The 19626-nt window shown below is 36.6% G+C and overlaps 1 protein-coding gene across 15 annotated transcripts in view; it reads right to left on the reverse strand.

The window, feature by feature from the left end:
- Window positions 1–19626, reverse strand: part of LOC127152700 (teneurin-3) — a 589677-nt gene that overhangs the window by 223309 nt on the left and 346742 nt on the right. For 11 of the 15 annotated variants that reach the window (XM_051093627.1, XM_051093698.1, XM_051094361.1 and 8 more), the window contains 3 exons: window positions 14005–14331; window positions 13356–13382; window positions 5611–5889 (listed from right to left, as the gene is read on the reverse strand). In XM_051093627.1, the coding sequence (XP_050949584.1) occupies window positions 5611–5889; window positions 13356–13382; window positions 14005–14236 (538 nt within the window). In that variant the 5' untranslated portion in view covers window positions 14237–14331. The remainder of the gene's footprint in view (window positions 1–5610; window positions 5890–13355; window positions 13383–14004; window positions 14332–19626) is intronic. The other 4 variants (XM_051093924.1, XM_051094441.1, XM_051094209.1 and 1 more) reach the window with 1 other exon arrangement.

Consider the following 19626-nt stretch of genomic DNA (forward strand, 5'->3'; position numbering starts at 1 on the left):
TCTTCTGCAATCTCTCCCAACAGCCCGTTCCCATCGCCATCACCCCGTATCTTCCTGCGCCAGGTCTCTAAGCTAAAACACTGATATCATAACTTCGTAAGGAGCGGAGGACAACAGCTAGTGTGGCCTGCACAACCCCAAAGCACTTTAAACTGAAAGAAACAACAACGGCACTGCTTTTCAATTCATAGACACGCTCTGCCGCAACATGAATGTCATAACCCTTATATAAATAACTCATTTTATAATATAAAACATGCTTGGCCTTTTTCCCTCACTCAAGCTCTGAATCTTTTTCTCTCCGAAGACATATTCAGCACCTGGTTATTGTTAAAATGCAGTTTTTTGAAGATATTTATCTCTCGATAGCCCATTTAATCACGCGTCCAATTAAAGCGGGCCTGTTTGAAAAAGCATTAGGCTGCACTAAACTACATATATTAGATACATTAAGACACTCCTAAGATAAAAGGCTTTAGTTCTCATCTAATTGCTTATTAAGCACTTTTGTAAAGTTACCTGAAGTAATTAGATGAGTGCGTTTTTAAATTGCAACATGCTCGAGCGTGTTTGGATGCGTTGCTTATTAGTACGCAGTTTTGCATGCTGTAATGTTTAAGTGTGTGTGTTTACACACACTCAGGCAGTCTTCATAAAGAAATATCTGTGCCCTGAACCGCTGTGCCGAAGTAAGCCGGTTAAGATATTTACAGGATTTGCATTATTGTTGACACATTTTTCTTAATCTCATTAAGCTGACGCCTATGACCCTCTTTATATAAAACATAAGGAAAGGAGGTGGACACTTCACTCCACCAAGCAGAAAATCACTCCCAGAGGTCTCTATCACCTCCGATGATTCAGCAAAACAGCGACACAGACTACCGGTGCTTACGGCAATGCGAGTAATAGAAAAGAGTGCTTGAGAATGTCCTGACACGATAAATCTGGCTTGACCGCTGGTCACTACTGCTGAGAAAATTTGGTGGATTTACAAGCCAGACACACACACACACACACAGATTGTAAGCTCTTGACCCAAACCAAATGGGTCTCTGTGAGCGTTCAAGTGAGGCATTCCAGTCAGGGGAAAAGAAAAAAAGTGTCAGGACGGAGAAGTTCCTGCTTCTCTCCTGTCAAATCCTTTGATGTAGCTTCACAGGCTCTTAAAAAACAGGGCGAGTTTAGATGCGAGTTCTGGAACTTTCTCTCCCTCAGCCTGGTACAAGGACTAATGGCAGCGCAACTGCTTCCTTGCTCACAGCAGGGCAAGCTCTCTCATATCTGCTGTGCAATTTTTGATTAAAGCCCCTCAAAATAATGAAATAACCCAAATCAAAATGGAGACACATTAAAACCTCGGTCGGGGGAGCGGTGCTAACGAGACCCCGAATAGTCAGTCGAGGTCTTCGGTTCTTTCACCCGTAGTTAGGGTTCTCCCCCCTTCTCTATCCATCTACCCCTGAACCCCCTGTAGTGCGCAGATGTGTGTATGTGTGTGTGTGTGTGAGAGAGAGAGAGAGAGAGAAAAACACAGAGGAGCTTCAAACAAGCTCAAAATCAAAAACAGATCCAGACAGAGGAGCAGGTGTCATATGATGGCAAGATGGCTGCAAATGACAGAGGAGGCACAACATTTTCTGCTGGATCTAAAGAAAAGTTGATTATCTAAATAGAAATCATTATTATGCAGAATACAAAAAACAAAAAACAAAACAAAAGTTCTAACTTGAAAGTGTTTTTCAATTTTTGCTTACAAGACCTGTATAAGAGGGATAATGTATATGTATATATATGTATCTATCTATCTATCTATCTATCTATGTATCTATCATATTAAAACAGAAAAGAGTTATTTTAAATTATAATATTTCACAATTTGTTTATGCTTCAATCAAATGAAACGGTAACACTTTACAATAAGTTGTCATTTGTTAACATTAGTTAATGTATTCACTAACATGAACAAAAATACAGTCGTTCATTGTTTGTTCATGTTAGTTCACAGTGCATTAACTAATGGTAACAAACACAACTTGTGATTTTAATAATGCATTAGTAAATGCCAAAAATAACATTAACTAACTATATAAAACAAATAATAATATATAATGAATAATAAAAAATACACAAAATCAAAGAAAGAAAGAAAGAAAGAAAAAGAAAGAAATATTTTATATTTAAAAATAATTTTATTTTTCTTTGCTCTAGTGTGAAAATTGTTTGTGTCTGTGTAAGTGTAACTTGTTTTTGCCTCATTGTGGGGACCAAATGTCCAAATGTCCCCACAAGGATAGTAAAACCTGAACCTTGCAGTCCCCACAATGTAAAAAAAAAAATGATTACAAATACTAAATGATGTTTATCTGAAAATGTAACAATGCAATCATGTTTTTTGTAAAGGGTAGGGTTAGGGTTAGGGGATAGACAATATCGTTTGGTCAGTATAAAAACTATAGAAGTCTATGGAAAGTCCCCACAATTCACAAAAACAAACGTGTGTGTGTGTGTGTCTTTCCCTCTCCTTTCATTCTCTCCCTCCGGGGGAGTGAGCAGGTGTCCAGTGACCCAGGAAGAGGGAGACACGGGTGGGCATGCGGTGAAGCGCATCCCTGGCTCAAATGTCCCCTGGAGACGGAGGACAAAATATCCCTCCTTTGTTAGCGGCCATCTCTCACTCGCCCTCTCCTTTCCTTTCTCCCTCTCCGTTCTTTTCTGCTGCAGCGGAGCACATTGTGCTCAGGTGTTTCTCCCGACCCCTTCTCCATTACAGGATATTAAGTCCAAAGAGCGAGAGCAGGCATTGCGACTGCTCTCTACGCCGAGCCGAGAGCGTCTCTGTGCGAGCGTCTCTCTCAGTGTACTCTCTAATAGAGTTTAAGGGTGAACTTGGAAATGTGGGACCAGAATTGAGATTCTTTCACTAGAACCGTGTCCGACAGCACTACACACACCTTTTTCACTTCCACTCTCAGCTTCTGGTTGACAAATCCCGCTTTTTCCCCAAATGGAATTAACCTCCATTGCATTTGAAGTCAAAAGGCAGTGTCGCGAGGGCCGACGGCCTATCCACGCAAACACAATCAAGCTCTGAGGCGACAAGCAGAAAAATCTTGAAAGCTACAAACGACTCCATCTTGAATTCGGTAGAGAGGGGAGTCAGGGAAAGAGCCCGAAAAAGCCAAACAGTGTGTCAATCATTTGGACACACTTTCTTCCATGGTGACGCCAGGCACATGTAAACAGGAAATCTTTTGGTATGGCCTGGAGAAAGCTTTTTTCAACATTCATGTCAAGAGGCACGACTTGGAGGGAAACAGTAGCTGAAGTTAATACCAAAGATCTTGCAATAGAAAGAAGTGAAACAAACCAAGGAAGGAAAGAAAATATTCATTTTGTTTTCTCCTTGTGGACTCACTAACACTGTCTGCAGCTGCCTCTTGTTAGGACATAAGCCTCTGCAACTGCAACATATGCCGCAATTCAATGAGACAATTTGGAAAAAACCCACACGCACTTATGTTACATGTTAACACTTGTGCAGCAAAAAACAAAACAAAACAAAACAAAAAAAGTCTAAACAATTGCTCTATTCTAAAACCTAATAAACTGCCCAGCATTTTAAAACATGATAGGCTGTTACAAAATATGGCTTTTACAACTTAATTATGATGCATTATATAATATTTTATTTCATATGTATCCCTCATGGTGAAGACAAACTCAGTGACAAAATGAATTCAAGATGGTTGACATAAAAAGTAATAAAAAGTCAACTAAAAAAAAAAAATTTTGCTTTTTAGTCGTTTCATCCTATATTAATTCAAGTCATTTTGAGGGCGCATCTTTGATGATTAGAGCATGGCATGTTTGACTTTTAGAAAAACAATTAGAGTTGATGTTCTTCTCTTATTTTAATATCAATCTGAGATACACATACATAGAGGGCTTTCTTCACAAACATTAACTACATTAAGAAAAGTAAATCTAAAATCCGCAGAACATGCTCCCGTAGGTACGGTGGGTTCATTGCTCTGGTCATCAGAGATATGAGAGTCACCCCACACATTCATCTCATAATGGAAGCAAATATAACAATCCTACACACTCAGCGCTTTGCTTTCCTTAATTAAGCCAAAAGGTGTTAATGAAAGTGATTAGATAAGGTCTTCTTAAAGGTTATTTGCACACAACACCTGTTAGTCTAAGGAATATTAATAAATGAGAATAAGTGACAGGAGAGCGTGTGTGCAGGGAAGATAATGAATGATTCAGCTCTTCATTTGCTTTGTTTTCCCCTTTCCTTCAAAATGGCTGTCCTTTACCTCATTGTCAGCAGCTTTAATTCTCAATTCAGTAGTTGAGAAAAAAAAAATTAGCAGAGAGAGAGGAGAAAAAACTCCCTCATTTTATTCTCAATTGGACCTGAAAGGAACAACAAGAAACAAATCTGAGGGATTTTAGTGTGAATAAAAATATAATCAAAAAAGCATGTGAGGGAGTGATGACATCTCTCCCCCCCGCCGAGGCCTCGCTCTGGGAGAGTGGCAGCGGAAGTGTGGCGGGGAGGCCCAGAGGAAGCCTGTCACCTGAGCATTCTTTGAACCATCACAGCTGCTTTGTGGGAATGAACGACGGCACCAAAGAAAAAGAAGGAGAGAGAGAGAAAGAGAGAAAGAGAGAGAGAGAGAGAGAGAGAGAGGGGAGAGATCGTCGCTTCCATCACTTCTCCAGGTTTCAAGCATGATCAAATTTGCACTTCAAACCGCTGGGGCCTGTTAACCAGCCATTGTGTGTGTTCGCTCATGCGAGCGGAGCATTCCAACGATGGCTAGGTAAGGTCTCCTAGCGCCCGACACAAAGGCAGACCTTTGATTGGGCCGCTGGAGGGTCCCCTCAGGGCCGCGGAAGCAGTGGTATGGGTATAAAGAGAAAGAGTGCACGCAGATGTATTGACTTCTTTCTACTAGTTATTGACTCTGCGGCCAGTCGTGATAAAAGTCAAAAGAGTGTGATAGTGGTAATTTTGTGCAAGAGAGATTCGCATAATCTATAAATCATTTCCTTTATAGGGTACTCTATGTTAGAAAATTATTCTTAAAGGGATAGTTCACCCAAAAATGAAAATCCTGTCATTAATTACCCACCCTCATGTCGTTCCAAACCCGAAAGACCTTCATATTCTGGGCCTTGAACGTGTCAGTTTTGTTGCTATCTATAGGGTCAGAAAATTTGTGTTCTGAAGATGAAAGGTGTTACGGGTTTGGAACAACACAAGGGTGAGTAATTAACGACATAATTTTCATTTTAAGTGAACTTCCCTAAGTTTAGAAACATGGTAGCTGATTTCTAGGCTTTTAAACACCCACAATTTTCTAAAAACCAGCTTGAGCATTTTAAGCTTCACTGGAAGATTGTTTGTTGTTGGTCCAAGATGGCTAATGATCATCTCAGACCAGCTAGAAATCAGTAACCAAGTTCCAAAACACAGCTATCAGCCTAAGCTGGATTTCCCAGCATGTTCGAAAAAAAAAAAAGTTTTTTTATCTGTTCGAAGTAGCTGAATGAGGACTAAAAGGCTGAATGCAGCCCTGGCGTGGCTCCACTCACCGTTCTCACTGTCTGATTTGTTCTCGTGCTCTGTGTCGGTCAGGGTCAGGGCTGAGTTCGAGCGGCTGGACAAGCAGGAGTTGCGGCCAGCCTTCACACCCCTGCCCCAGAGGCGCATGGCACGTTCCGGTGACATCACCCCCTCGTTTTCAGTGTCCACATCTGAGCCTGCGCCAACGGAGTAGCCGCGGTGGGGGAGGCCCATCTCCGCGCAGAAGGCCAGGCCACGGCGTGTGGCTGGTTCACATATTCCCAGCTGCCTCAGGTTAAAGTTCTGACCTGTAAGAAAACACAAACTAATTCAGCATATATTTATACACATGGACCACTACAAACAATCTGCAGATGCCAAATGTGACATAACAATAGACATAAAATAGAGTTATTTAGCAATTGAATTGCACCATTTTTAAGAACTGCAACGTAATATGTGAGTTGCTATGAAAGAATGAGAGTTATTTTTCTTGTATATCACAAGTAAGCAGTGTTTGGGAGTAATTAGTTACATGTAACAGAATTAGGTAAGCTAATTACAAAATGAATTTATCTAATTTGTTACAGTTACTGAAATTTTTTTTTAACTAAATTAGTTAATTTATTAGTAATTTTAACGATTACAAAGGGGGGTTACATCTGAATATTTTCACACACATACAGATTTGATTGATTTCTTTGCAAAATTGCATTGATTGCTGTAAAATATGAGACACCAAATGTTTCAGGAATTTAGGACAGAATATGATTTTAAATAAATGTTTTATTTCCTGTCATAGCTATGCAAAAATGTAATTTATAAAACAATATCATAGCTATTATATCTTTTTAAGATGTTACTAAGGTTAACCCTGCCTGCTTTAAATGTTTGAAAATGATTAACAGTTTGGAAAAATGTTGAAGAAAAAAATAGAAATTTAAATTTAGAAAAGTAATCAAAAAGTAACCAAATGTAACTAGTTTAATTTCTTTAATAAAGCAACTGAAATAGTTACACTACTTAATACATTTTAAATAGGGTAACTTGTAATCTGTAACCTATTACATTTCCAAAATAACCTTCCCAACACTGCATGTAAGCACAGCAAATTAAAACAAAAAGAAAGTAACAGTATCTACGATACATCAAATGGAAAACATTTTACAATTTTTATATTAACTGCTAAATTCTTACAAGCTCTAGAACTATATGTACAGACACACACATACTCAATCTTCCGTTCAAAAGTTTGGAGTAGTAAAAAAAAAATTAATACATTTATTCAGCAAGGATTCATTGAATTGATCAAAAGTAACATTTATAATGTTATGTTAAAATGTTTTATTTCAAATAAATGTTTTACTTTTGAACACAAAAATATTAAACAGTACAAATGTTTTCAACTAAGATTTTTAATTTAATTTAATTTAATTTAATTTTATTTTATTGAGCACCAAGTCTGCATAATAAAATGATTTCTGAAGGATCACGTGACACTGAAAATTCAGCTTTGCCGTCACAAGAATGAATTAGTTTAAAATATATGAAAATATAAATCACTAACTTAAAAATATAATATTATTTCACAATTTTTCAGTTTTTACTGAAGTTTGGTAAATGCAAATAAATACTGCATTGGTGAGCATAAGAGACTTAATTTAAAAACATTAAATAATCTTACCAACCTCAGACTTTTGAATGGGAGTGGGTGTATATGAAATAATGAATAATGAATAATGCATAAAAAACTAATTATATATATATATAAAAAAAACATAATAATAATGAAAAAAAGCTTTTGCACCCTGTCAATCTTATCATATTAACCTATATTACCCATAAATAATTGTAATTAAATACAATGTCACAAACACACTACACACACATAGACACAACCACATACTTATAATGCAGTAACCGTTTCAAACACAGTAAGACACATTCCACATGCCCTAGTTAAGCAGAGGAAACAATCAATCAAAGAGACACTAAAAAGAGCCCATTTAATGTTCTATTTTGAAGTCTGACTGCTGTTTTCTGCGATTATTTCTGCCATGTGCACTTATAGTATCAAGAGAATGACAAATAAACTAGAATTCTCTAATTCCCTGGACACTAGAAGCTCCCTTCTAACACACACACACACACACAGGCAACCGTAAGTATATGAGCATGAGAGAAAAGTGTGTTTTTTCTCACTGGAGGGACTAGGGAAAGCCTAAGAGGGCTCAATATCACTCGCAGGCTGGACGTCATGGTAAGTGGTTCTCATTGTGAGTACAGAGTGGTCTCTTTCACATGTGTGTGTGTGTAGAGGGGGGAAGTTCAGGTATGCTTTGTTGGCCTGTTCTGTGGGGTGGGAAGAGCCCATAGAGTGTTGGTAAAACACAAGCTGACAGGTAAATGGGCCTTGCTGGCATCTGGGGAGCCATTTGGGGAGTGTCGAGCAATGAAAAGATCCACGGCTCCAAAGAAAGGGGAAGAGAAAAGAAAAATAAAGCTGTAAATTGATAGCGCAATCTATCTTTTTTTTATTTGGTTTCTTTTTTTTCGGCCATGGGAGATTGTATCAACTGACCCAAAAGCCAGACAGAAAGGAAAGCTTCTGTAAACAACTCACACACACTATACGGAAGGCAAGCTAACACCCCATGTGTGGAACAAAGAGACTATCAAGTCTCATCAGACAGTCAAATATCCGCAGACTTAGCAGTCTGTTCCGTGAACACCCACAATACACTGCACATGTGAGTCCCGATCGGTTTTTGGAACCACAATTATAAACCCAAGTTACCAGAATTGCTCTCTCTCTCTGCTGAATGACTATGATGTGTATTCCAGTTCACCAAGCGACAAAGGATAAAAAAAAAATAGATATATAAGAAATATTACAAAGAAAAAAGGAATGCACATAAGGTGGAATTTGAAAAATAAAAAAAACGTGGGCAAGTAACAGCAGGATAAAAAAAACAACAAACTTAAATTTAGACATGCGTAGCACTGTCTAAACAAGATATTCATTTCTACTCCTGTTTTTATTTATTAATTTTTTTTAAAAATAAAGATGCAAACTGAAGTATTTTCACAACGGTGGGCAGCCACTTGACTAATTGTTATCCTGTAGCATCACGTATGTTTCCTGGCAGCCCTAGTTGTGCTAAGTGAGCTTGAAAATGAGCTTGAAAAATATGTTTCACAGTGAGACTGATGATGTTTTCTCTGTGCACCTTCTACATGTATTTTGGAAGGATGCAGATAAACGGCAGCAATTAGCCGTGAGAGGGAACACCGCGGCAACATGTCTAAACAGCCGTTTACACGCTCTTTAAAAATGTTTTAATGAACTGACTGCAGTCTCTTGGGCTGCGCAAAGTCTCAAACTGAGGGAAAACCGCTACTGGAATGAAGGATTATTTATATCCGTGTCAAAGCGGCACAGCCAGAATCACATTTTATATCTGAGTTTCTGTAATCAAACCTGTCATATTATTTACCGTAAGACTTAGTTTGCACAATCGAGGTGACAGAAGTAAAAAAATAAAAAATAATAGCTTTAGCATGCTGCTGTCTTCACTTGTCTAATCATTAGATAATTTTGCAATTAAAATCAAATTACTTTAGCCGTGAAATGATTGAGCTTGAAGTTTGTGAATAGGTGCTGTTTCAGACATACAAATTAAGACTGTACAGGGAAATGTGGTGGAGGCTAGAAGATAACTTCATCATGCCATAGTGTGTTAGCAGTCAGACTGGTACGTTTAGCTCTTTAAATCTGGATGATGATTTCTGGATGAGAAATGTCTCCAGGCTGTTCATTTCTGACTTCAAAGGCAAGATGACTACCACTACAAAAACTGATACACCTTGAAAGTCATATTAAAATATAAACCTCAAACAAATATATGATTAATAAAAAATACATCTATAAATTTAATTGCATTGTTGTTTTAAATATTAATATACACTACTAATTAAACTGATAATTCTAATACTATTCTGATTATGAATACATATAAAACATCACTTCTGAAGGATTAAAATACATATATTTAATAGATTAATTACATTTTAAATACTGACACATTTTCATTCTACAATTACAAAAAAGTGGGGAATGAATACATACAAAATAATGGAGTAATCATCTTTACGTTAGCGTAGGGAACAACAGAGTTAAAGGCGCCAAGGGGTCAAAGGCACCTTAGATATTATTTTCCTCTAAACCACTAGATGGCAGAAAAAAAGCGTAGGCGTAGCACTTTCCAAAACATCTGCTTTTCAAGATACACGTGCGAATTTGTCTGATCTTTGACGTGAGCGTGGACAGCAGCGCAAAGTCGATTCTGTGCTTACTTGATCTAATATTTTATGTTTTTAAAAATGTTGTAGCAAATGAGAATCACTAAAATTGTTAAATATATCTTGAGACAAAGCTCTTCTTAATGATTTTTAGTTTTGTTTAAAGGAAAAGTCCACTTCCAAAACAAAGATTCACATATAATGAACTCACCCCCTTGTTATCCAAGATGTACATGTCTTTCTTTCTTTCGTAAAGAAATTATGTTTTTTGAGGAAAATATTTCAGCATTTTTCTCCATATAATGGACTGACATGATGCCCCGATTTTGAATTTCCAAAATGCAGTTTAAATGCAGCTTCAAACGATCCCCGCCGAGAAAAAAGGTTCTTATCTAGCCTAACGATCGGTTATTTTAATAAAAATAATACAATTTATATACTTTTTAATGTCAAACGCTCATCTTCTCTTGACTGTTTTTTTTCCGGTTCATGATAGTTAGGGTATGTCGAAAAACTTCAACTTCAAAATCGTCCTATATAACTGTTTTACCTTTTTTAGAGGGTGTTTGATATTCTTTGCATTTTCACTTTGCAAAGACTGGGTCAGTACTTCTGTAGCGATGTAGGATGATTTTGAAATGATTTTTGAAGAAAAACAAATATGACTGGAGTTTTTCGACATACCCTAACTGTCTTGAGTCAGAATACACAGAGTTCAGGTAGAGAAAGGCAAGATGAGCATTTAAGATTAAAAAGTATTTAAATTGTATTTCTTTAATGAAAATAACCAATCGTTTCGCTAGATTAGACCCTTCTTCCTTGGCTGGGATCATTTTACCACTTTGCATTTGGGATCGTTTGAAGCCGCATTTAAACTACATTTTGGAAGTTCAAAATCGGGGCACCATATCAGTCCATTATATGGAGAAAAACAGAAATGTTTTCTTCAAAAAACAATTTCTTTACGACTGAAGAAAGAAAAACATGAACATCTTGGATGACAAGGGGGTGAGTACATTATATGTGAATCTTTGTTTTGGAAGTGGACTTCTCCTTTAAGATCATTAAAACAGCAGCACTGAAATAACAAAAGAATATGTAAAAGTATGGTATTTGGGGTAAAAATTGCCACTGCTGTTGGGGCTAAAAGGCACAATAATTAACATGATAATTAATAGAAAGCTGACTTTTCCAATTCGTTGACATGACATTGTTAGATTCAGATTTCAGCAAATATCATATTATGTTGGGAGTCCATCTCAAAGATAATCACCATGTTTAGAATGAAACCATATTTAAAAACATGCTATTAATCATATCATACAATAAAATATCATTTGTTGTTACCACTGTAAATCTAAATTAAATTACTAGGGGATCTCCTTCAATGCTTTCAGAATCCTTTAAACATTTTTAAATGATTTTGTTTCTGTATTTTGAAATATATGTTTTATATTAACATATTTTAATGACAGTATATTTATTGAACGAAAAATAAGTATTTTATTTATTAAAATAAGCAGAAAATAGTACAAACTCGGCTAAAGTGATTGTTTTGAATAAGTATTAACATAGACATTATTAAAAAAAAATTTTATCTATACTGTGCGCCTTTTATACCACGCTTGCCCCATCATACATTTATAAGATGTGCCTTTAGCCCCGTTGTACCCCAAAAATAAAATAATGACTACTGTGCTGCTGGGCTGAAATGTGTAAAATAATAGCGCAACTATATTTTTAAATAAACGTAATTAATTATAAGATTTCTTTAATTCTTTTACCTGCTTTCCATAAATGAACCAAAGAAATACATGTAACAAAAATACTAAAACGTTATACAAATCAATCCTTGCGAATTTAAAAAAAACATTATTTTACAGTCCATTACATCCAAACTTTAGACAATGTGAAAGGGCTTCCAACTTAGCAGCCGCTACGACTTATAATTCATTTCCCGTTCTTTTTTGTCTGGATCCAATGATTTCCAAACTCTGTATTCTGTAGAATTAGTCTGTGGAGCAGACTGCATTCCATGGAGGGAGCTTATCTGCCATGGTGATAGGTGAGAGCGGCTCCAAAAACACTGAGGCCTGAAAAACCGCAGTGCCAGAAGAAAAAAAAAAAACCTTCTTCACATTTACTGAGAACCATATATATTGCGGAAATATATTGGTCTTTAAACGGATCATTTATTTAGTCGTTTGCAAGCAGATCCTCGTAAATTTTAATGGTTACGACTTCAAATGACGCAGAGTAACATTTCCAAATGATTTCAAAATGTTTTAAAATGCATTTCTTTGTGAGAAAAATCAATGAATTGGTTATGATTAATCAAATAAATCACATCTACCTTGCAAAGGATGAAATTCTGAAGTATTTATGAAATACAGCTAATAATGTAAAAATTTAAACCTAATAAAGTTTTCACATGTATGTGACTAATTATTTTAATTCGCAAAATTTCACGTTAAAACAATCACTGCATAAAGCTGCATATTTTATTAGCTTGACAATAGAAAAAAGGAAAGAAATGAAAAAGGAAAGCATTGATCCCCAGCATTAACAGGAATTAATAAGGGCTATTAACTACAGAAATAATCGGGGTTCCACCGAAGTTCAATTAAAATCATATAAATTCCAAATTACCAATTAGTGTAGATGAAATTGTACAGGATAAGATAATTGAGCAATTACGGCTTTTCTGCTCAAATATTTATGAAGTGTTAATTTGAGTTTGAAAGCAATCAATGAACTGGTAATGACCTTTATGGAACTTTGTAATGGAACTGAACGGCACCACTTCCCAGCAAGGCTACATTATTTCAGATCTCAGTAATTCCAATCTGCCATTGTTGTGTAATGGCTAATTAACAATTTCAGTTCGCCTGCCTGGTCCTTTCTACTCCGCAAATTAATTATCTAGGTATTGCTGCTTTTTGCAACGGTCTAAAGGCTAAAAATATATCACACGGGAGGAATTAGTTTCATGACGGACGCCGTTGCGTGCCAAGGTTAGGGCTTGAGACTGGGTTAGGTGACGTCTGCGGCAGGGTGATTATGGGGAGAGTGTTGAAGACCGTGTTGAGGCCGAAGTGCAGTCTCTCAAGAGCTCAACGGTGTCTGCACTACATCTGCGAGCGCCTTTACTCTCTCTCTCTCTCTCTCTCTCTCTCTCTCTCGCGCTCTGTGATAGAGTGGGCTACCCTGCATAATGGTTGGAGGCAGGCTGCTCCTTTACCCCCTGCTGTAATCTGGTGTCACTTCCTGTGCTTTCTAAAATAAACACACTCAACAGACAGAGCCTCTAGCACTCCAGTGACTGATAACAGCTAGGCTGACCTTCAGCTTAACACAACACTTACGTTAAGGGCACACAAACACGCAACGCTAACCTCTATCGCAACACAGACAAGCACGACTCCTAGGGAAAAAACATTTGACCCAAATCTACATGTGTGCTAAAACTCACCTTTGTTGCTGTATATTTCGATGAAGCCTTACGAAAAGAAAACAACAAAGAACTCAATGAATGTGAGGGAGTTTATAAAAGCGGGGCTGCGCGAATGCTTGCGGACCCTCTGTGCTCATAATTAGTAATAAAACTGTGGCCGACCAGGGCACATTGCAAACTTCAGAACAGCGCAATAATGCTGTTTATGTTTTTTATGGTGCCATTCATTATTGCCAATGGGACACATGGGCATATGTTATAAGGGAAACTTCGGATCTGGAAATGAAAGGCTGGGTCGAGGGGTTTGGATTGCGCTAATCAGAGGAAATGTTTTATTTCTTCGCTCTGTCGACTAGACAAGTATCAGAGCGAGTTTGTGTGAGTAAATCTGTCTAATCTGTTTTGAATCTGCTTCATTTTTCAATCAAAAGTAAGTAAATGTTTTCTCAGAGAAAGCGCGCGCCAGTGCCAAACCAAACTTCATTTCCTCTAATTATGTATAATTATGGCTGTACATCCCTTATATTATTATTTGAACGTGATCCATGCGATCCAAAAGCGTCATATTTCTAGGCTATGTTATTATTCTTTATTTTCAGCCGTATGACCTCTATACTGGGTGATGTCAGAGACATCTCTTGAGGTATGACAGCAGCAGGTGACTCACCTTGGCGGCTGTACTCGTCTGCCTCTCGGTGGACCATCTCCTTGACGTGGCCTCCGTACAGCAGGCGTGAGGAGTCGTGGTCGAAGGCCTTCAGCGTCTCGCTGGAGCTGTAGGACTTCTGGGTGGGCACGCGGCAGTCTTCGCTGTCGCCGGATGAGCCCGTGTAGCGGCGCTCTTTCTCTCTCCTGCTCTTGGTCAGTGAGCAGTAGGGCCTGCGTTCTTTCACATCCATCCTGCCCGCATGACGCGGTGAAACGCAACGCGGCAACCAATCGGAGCGCTCGCTCGCCACAGGCTCCGCCCGACCGTGAGCTTACTGTCGTCTACCTGGAGAGCGAGAGAAGGGGCACATAGGGAGAGAAAGAATTAAAAGTATGAACTAGCGGTCACACAGCACTAAGCTGTACACTTAATCTTCCCAGGATTCACAAATCCTTTCCACCTTCTGGACCGTCGGGAGACGGCATGAGGGCAGCGTCTTTCCTGAGACAGCGTGAGAGTGTTTTCCTCAGCCTACGTTTTTTTCACAAGAGCCCTTCCTGGAGATTTACAGTGTTATATATAGTGATGTTTCTTACACAACGTTTATTTATGTATTTATTTATGATGTTCACTTACAATGACATTTATTACATTTTGTGTCTGTGTGTGTGTGTGTGAACACGTACACCGACATTCAAAAGGTATGGGGTCAGTAAGATTAAAAAATAAACAGACATACAAATAAGTAGTCAAACAAGTAGTCTCTTATGCTCCCCAAGGCTGGATTTATTTGCTCAAAAATACAGCAAAAACAGAAATACTGTAAAATATTGTTTTCTTTTTTAATATATTTTTTTAAAAAATGTGACCTTTTTGTGATTTTTGTGACTGTTTTCTATATCAAAGTCATCCTTCATAAGGTAAAGAACATTATGTGAAAATGTAACCTTGATATCTTTAATACTGACTGTGTAAGGCCATGTTAATGATTGAAATCATAGTGAAATTAATAGTTGAAATAAAACTTTGATGCGTGTTAGCTCATAATTAGATTTTAAGACTTTAGCCTGGATTTCACAGACAGGGTCACACATATTCCTGTGATGGCAAATCAGTTTTCAAGCAGCTATTACTCCAGTTTTTAGTGTCACATGATCCATTACACAGTTGTGCTGCCTTATAGTTTTATGGAAACCATAATTTTTTTAGGATTCTTTGATTAATAGAAATTTCAAAAGAAAAGCATGTATTTGAAATGTATAACAGCATGTATTTATAAATGTCTTTACTGTAACTTGTTAGCAATTTAACAGTCTCTGCTGAATAAAAGTTCTAATTTATTAAAAAACAAACAAAAAAACCTAATAACTTAATTAAAGACATGTTATCAGTTTGAGACTTTTTGACTGATCATAATATAGATATATATATATATATATATATATATATATATAAAATACAGCAAAAGCAGTAATATTCTGCAATATTTTTTACCATTTAAAATAACTGCTTTCTATTTGAATAGATTTTAAAATGTAATTTATTCCTGTGATCAAAGCTAAATTTTTAGCATCAGTACTCCAGTCTTCAGTGTCACATGATCCTTCAGAAATCATTTTTAATATGCTAATTTGCTAAAGACATACAATGTTGCAAAAAATAAATATACAGATAAATGCTTTCTATTCAGCAAAGAAACCTGAAAAAATATTCTTAGTTGTTTAATATAATAATTAATAATAATAATACTAAATGTTTTTGAGCAGCAAAGCAGAATAGTAGAATGATTTCTGAAGGATTATGTAATTGGAGTAATGATGATAAAAATTTAGCTTTGAAATCACAGGAATAAATTACATTTTAAAATGTATTCAAACAGAAAACAGTTATATATATATATGTATTTTATATGCAGCCAACAAAGAAAATGTGATAGAAGGTGCTTTGTGCATTTGCATTGTATTATTTTGTGGTTCACAGTCTTTCTGGAGATCATAAAATGTAATTTCTTTTCCAATAGCGCCGCGGCTGAATACCGGTGCCTGAAATACTGCAGTAAACACTTGGTGATTGCGTATAGGCTTTGAGCTGAGTGTGTGTACACATGTACAGCATGCTAGTCTGCGTGTGTGAGTGAGACTGTGGAGAGGTGTTTTGTTTTGGAAGTTGATAAGCTTAAGAGCAGTGCTGAGAGGTCAAAACGGGACACTTAGGTGGGGGAGGGGGTAGGGGTGGTGTCAGTTAATTGATGACCGCTCTTTGTCGGCCTGTAATACGCCAAGAGTTACTGATAACAACGATACAGTCATTAGTCGAACGAAATAAAACACCGGATCAGTACATCCAAAGCGGAAGGGACTGGGAAAGGAAGAAGAAAAAGAAGAAAAAAAATAACCAACAACCTTTCATTAAACCCTGCCAGCAAGAATTAATAAAATCTACCTAAAACATCCTGGGAATCGATGAAGAAAAAAAAAAAATGAAGAAACCGAAAGAAAAAAAAAACACATTAATGGGAGATGGTGGAGTAATAAATGATGGTGAGGGCCCTGGGGTGCGTTTCAAATGTTTATTAGTCCAAAACCCTCTGCTTCTAATTCTGGGTCCAGATAATCGCTGTACTTTAATTTCTTTCTTGGCTGGCCCTCTTTTGGAGCCCTCCCAACATGCATGCTTTGCTTTTCATGCTCAAACATATTTTTTTTCACCCCTTCCTCTTTCATCCACTCTATCTCAGAGGCGGCGTTCTTGTTTTTTTTTGTATGTGGTGCGTGTAGATGATTTTAAAAAAAGCTTCCCTATATGGATGTGTTAGAGGATAGGAGATTCGAAGGGCTGGGGTTTAGATGTTTTACTAGACCAAGATGGTCACTGGTTACTTCCACGTGCGACGTTAATGTGTCAGATAGCGGAGAGGGAAAGAAAGAAGGTTGAAAAGCAGACTACAGGGGTAATTGTGATGTCTCTTAAGTGTGAAGAAGTGTTTGAGTGCGTGTGAGTGCTCTGTTGCTGACTAAAACGGCAGAGTGTGTTCTGAGGTGCTTCCATCACAGATCACTTCTTTTATTGGTTTGTACTGAGAATGGGCGTGAACATCTTTGATCTGGCATTAATGTTGTATAAGTTGACTTTTTTCAGATTTTCAGCAGTTCTGTTATGAGCCTGCAGAATTCATGTGAGCCTGAGTATAAATATTGAACTCACACACACATAAACACACACACATATGCAATCTTGCTCTTCAGAGCACAGACAAAGATTTTTGCTTGTCAGGCCCATATGCTGATGTCACTGCAGTATGAATTACATTGTCACCAGAAGTTCCACTTTTTATTGACCATTTATCTTCTCACCACCATCATAACCAGCAAACTTTCAGAGATATTTATTAGAGCCTTTGGCACCTAGTGTGGAAATGTATAAAGTTATTTATTACGCTGTTAAATGTACGATCAAACTTACAAAAAAAAAAAAAAAAAAAAAAAGATAAAAGACTAAATATATTTTCTTATCAGCTGACTTAACAAAGAGCACTTTTGTCTGTGATGAAAATGTGTGCCATAATTATCTGATTCCTCTCTGTCCTCATAAATGAATTAGGAGCAGCTGATCAACTGCTTTATTGGTAATTAAATTCTTAATTAAAAATTGCTGCGGTTCAATGACTAGCACAAAGCCTAAAATAGGAAAACACTGACATCACTAATATGGCAAACTGTTACAAGAGGTTTGTTGAGGTAATCTGAGTATTGTATTGGCATGGGAGTCTGAGGGAAGAAAAAAAAAACATGAAGGATCGTTTACGTTCGCAGTCAGACAGAGTGAATATGTTAAATTATCAATGAGGATATATTAGTATGTCATGCTCCAATGCACGTATCAGCAGTGATGTCCTGCGCAAAGCAGCCAGTTTTATTTAATATAAAAATAATAATAAATTCAGGAATCAATGTACAGTTCAATTTAAAAAACGTCACTGATTTGAGACCACAGAAAAAAAAATGCATGTCATCTAATAAATTAAATGCTATATCTACATTATGCATATGTGACCTTGGACCACAAAACCAGTCATGAGTTTTTTTTTTTTTTGTTGTTTTTTTTTTTATACATCATCTAAAAGCTTTCCCTTTATGTATGGTTTGTTAGGATACATAGTAAAACACAATAAAACAAAACAAAACAATCTGTTGTGTCAATTTAAAATAATTTGTTACCCTGCTGCCTTAAAATGTTAAGTTCAGTCAACTCAAATAAGTTTAGTCAACTTGAAATGTTACGTTGTAATAAGTGACAACTTAGATATTTGAGTTGGCTAAACTAAAATTTTGGATTGTTAAACTTAAAAGCTTGGTTTGTTACCCAGCTGCCTTAAAATGTTAAGTTGAATCAACTTAAATCACTAAGTACAACTTAACTTTTTTGAGTTGACTGAACTTAGTATTTAAGGCAGCAGGGTAACAAATTATTTTAAGTTGTCTCAACAAATTCTTTTTTACAGTATTGAACAATATATGGCTGAGATACAACTTGAAAATCTTAAAAAATGTGAAAAACAATTTGAAAATCTGGAAGCTAAGGGTACAAAAAAAAAAAAAAATCTAATTATTGAGAAAGTTGTCCAAATGAAGCTCTTAGCAATGCATATTACTAATCAAAAATTAAGTTTTGATATCTTTATGGTAGAAAATTTACAAAAATTTCCTTAGCCATCTTCAAGAATTTGCTAAAAACATCTCTTCCGTCTTTATTTGACACTCTAACTCTACCACTCTCTATTCTATTCTTTATTAAGAAAAAAATTAAAAAAGACTTTTAGACTTACACTCTATTTATTTACTTATTTTCCTCTCTTTATTTATAATACACTTAACAAAAGCAAAAAAAAAGGCCTCTAACACTAGCTTTTGCTTTTTCTGTTTCCTTTTTATTTATTATATAATTTAAAAAAACAAACTTGCTTCGTGTACTGCTTTTGCGTGGACACTTGTCATAGCACTTGCATGTTATTGCTCTTTTGTTGATTTTGATTGCTTCCATTGTCATCTTTTGTAAGCTGCTTTGGATAAAAAGCCTCTGCTAAATGTCTAAATGTAAATGTACCATAGACATAAAATATCTTCATGGAACATGATCTTTACATAATATCCTAATGATTTTTGGCATACAAGAAAAATCAATTATTTTGACCCATACAATGTATTTTTGGCTATTGCTACAAATACACCCATGCTACTTAAGACTGGTTTTGTGGTCCAGGGTCACATATATGGAAGGCCCACGCTGACATGTAATTGTGGGGTGACATTTATTTATAATAAACTGCATTATGACGGCTCACGGAATAGATCTGAATTTGCCAGACGACCCTGCAAATCCACAGTCCTGTTTTGTATCTTAACAAACAAAATCCTCTTCAACAAGCAACTACAGCTGCAGCTGATGTGTTTTCTCTCCTTTCATTTTCGCCCTTAATCTCTACTACTATTTAAACAAACTGTGCGACAGTGCACAACTTCCTCTGCAACAGTTCTAACCACCCACCAGACTGTGAACCCCTCGCCTAAGAAACAGCCCTAATCAGTGTGCATATGTCTTTGTGTGTTTGTAGAATGAGTCACTCAGTGTTAAAAGAGTATG

The sequence above is a fragment of the Labeo rohita genome, chromosome 1, assembly GCF_022985175.1.
Source record: "Labeo rohita strain BAU-BD-2019 chromosome 1, IGBB_LRoh.1.0, whole genome shotgun sequence".
Taxonomy (NCBI): Eukaryota; Metazoa; Chordata; class Actinopteri; order Cypriniformes; family Cyprinidae; genus Labeo; species Labeo rohita.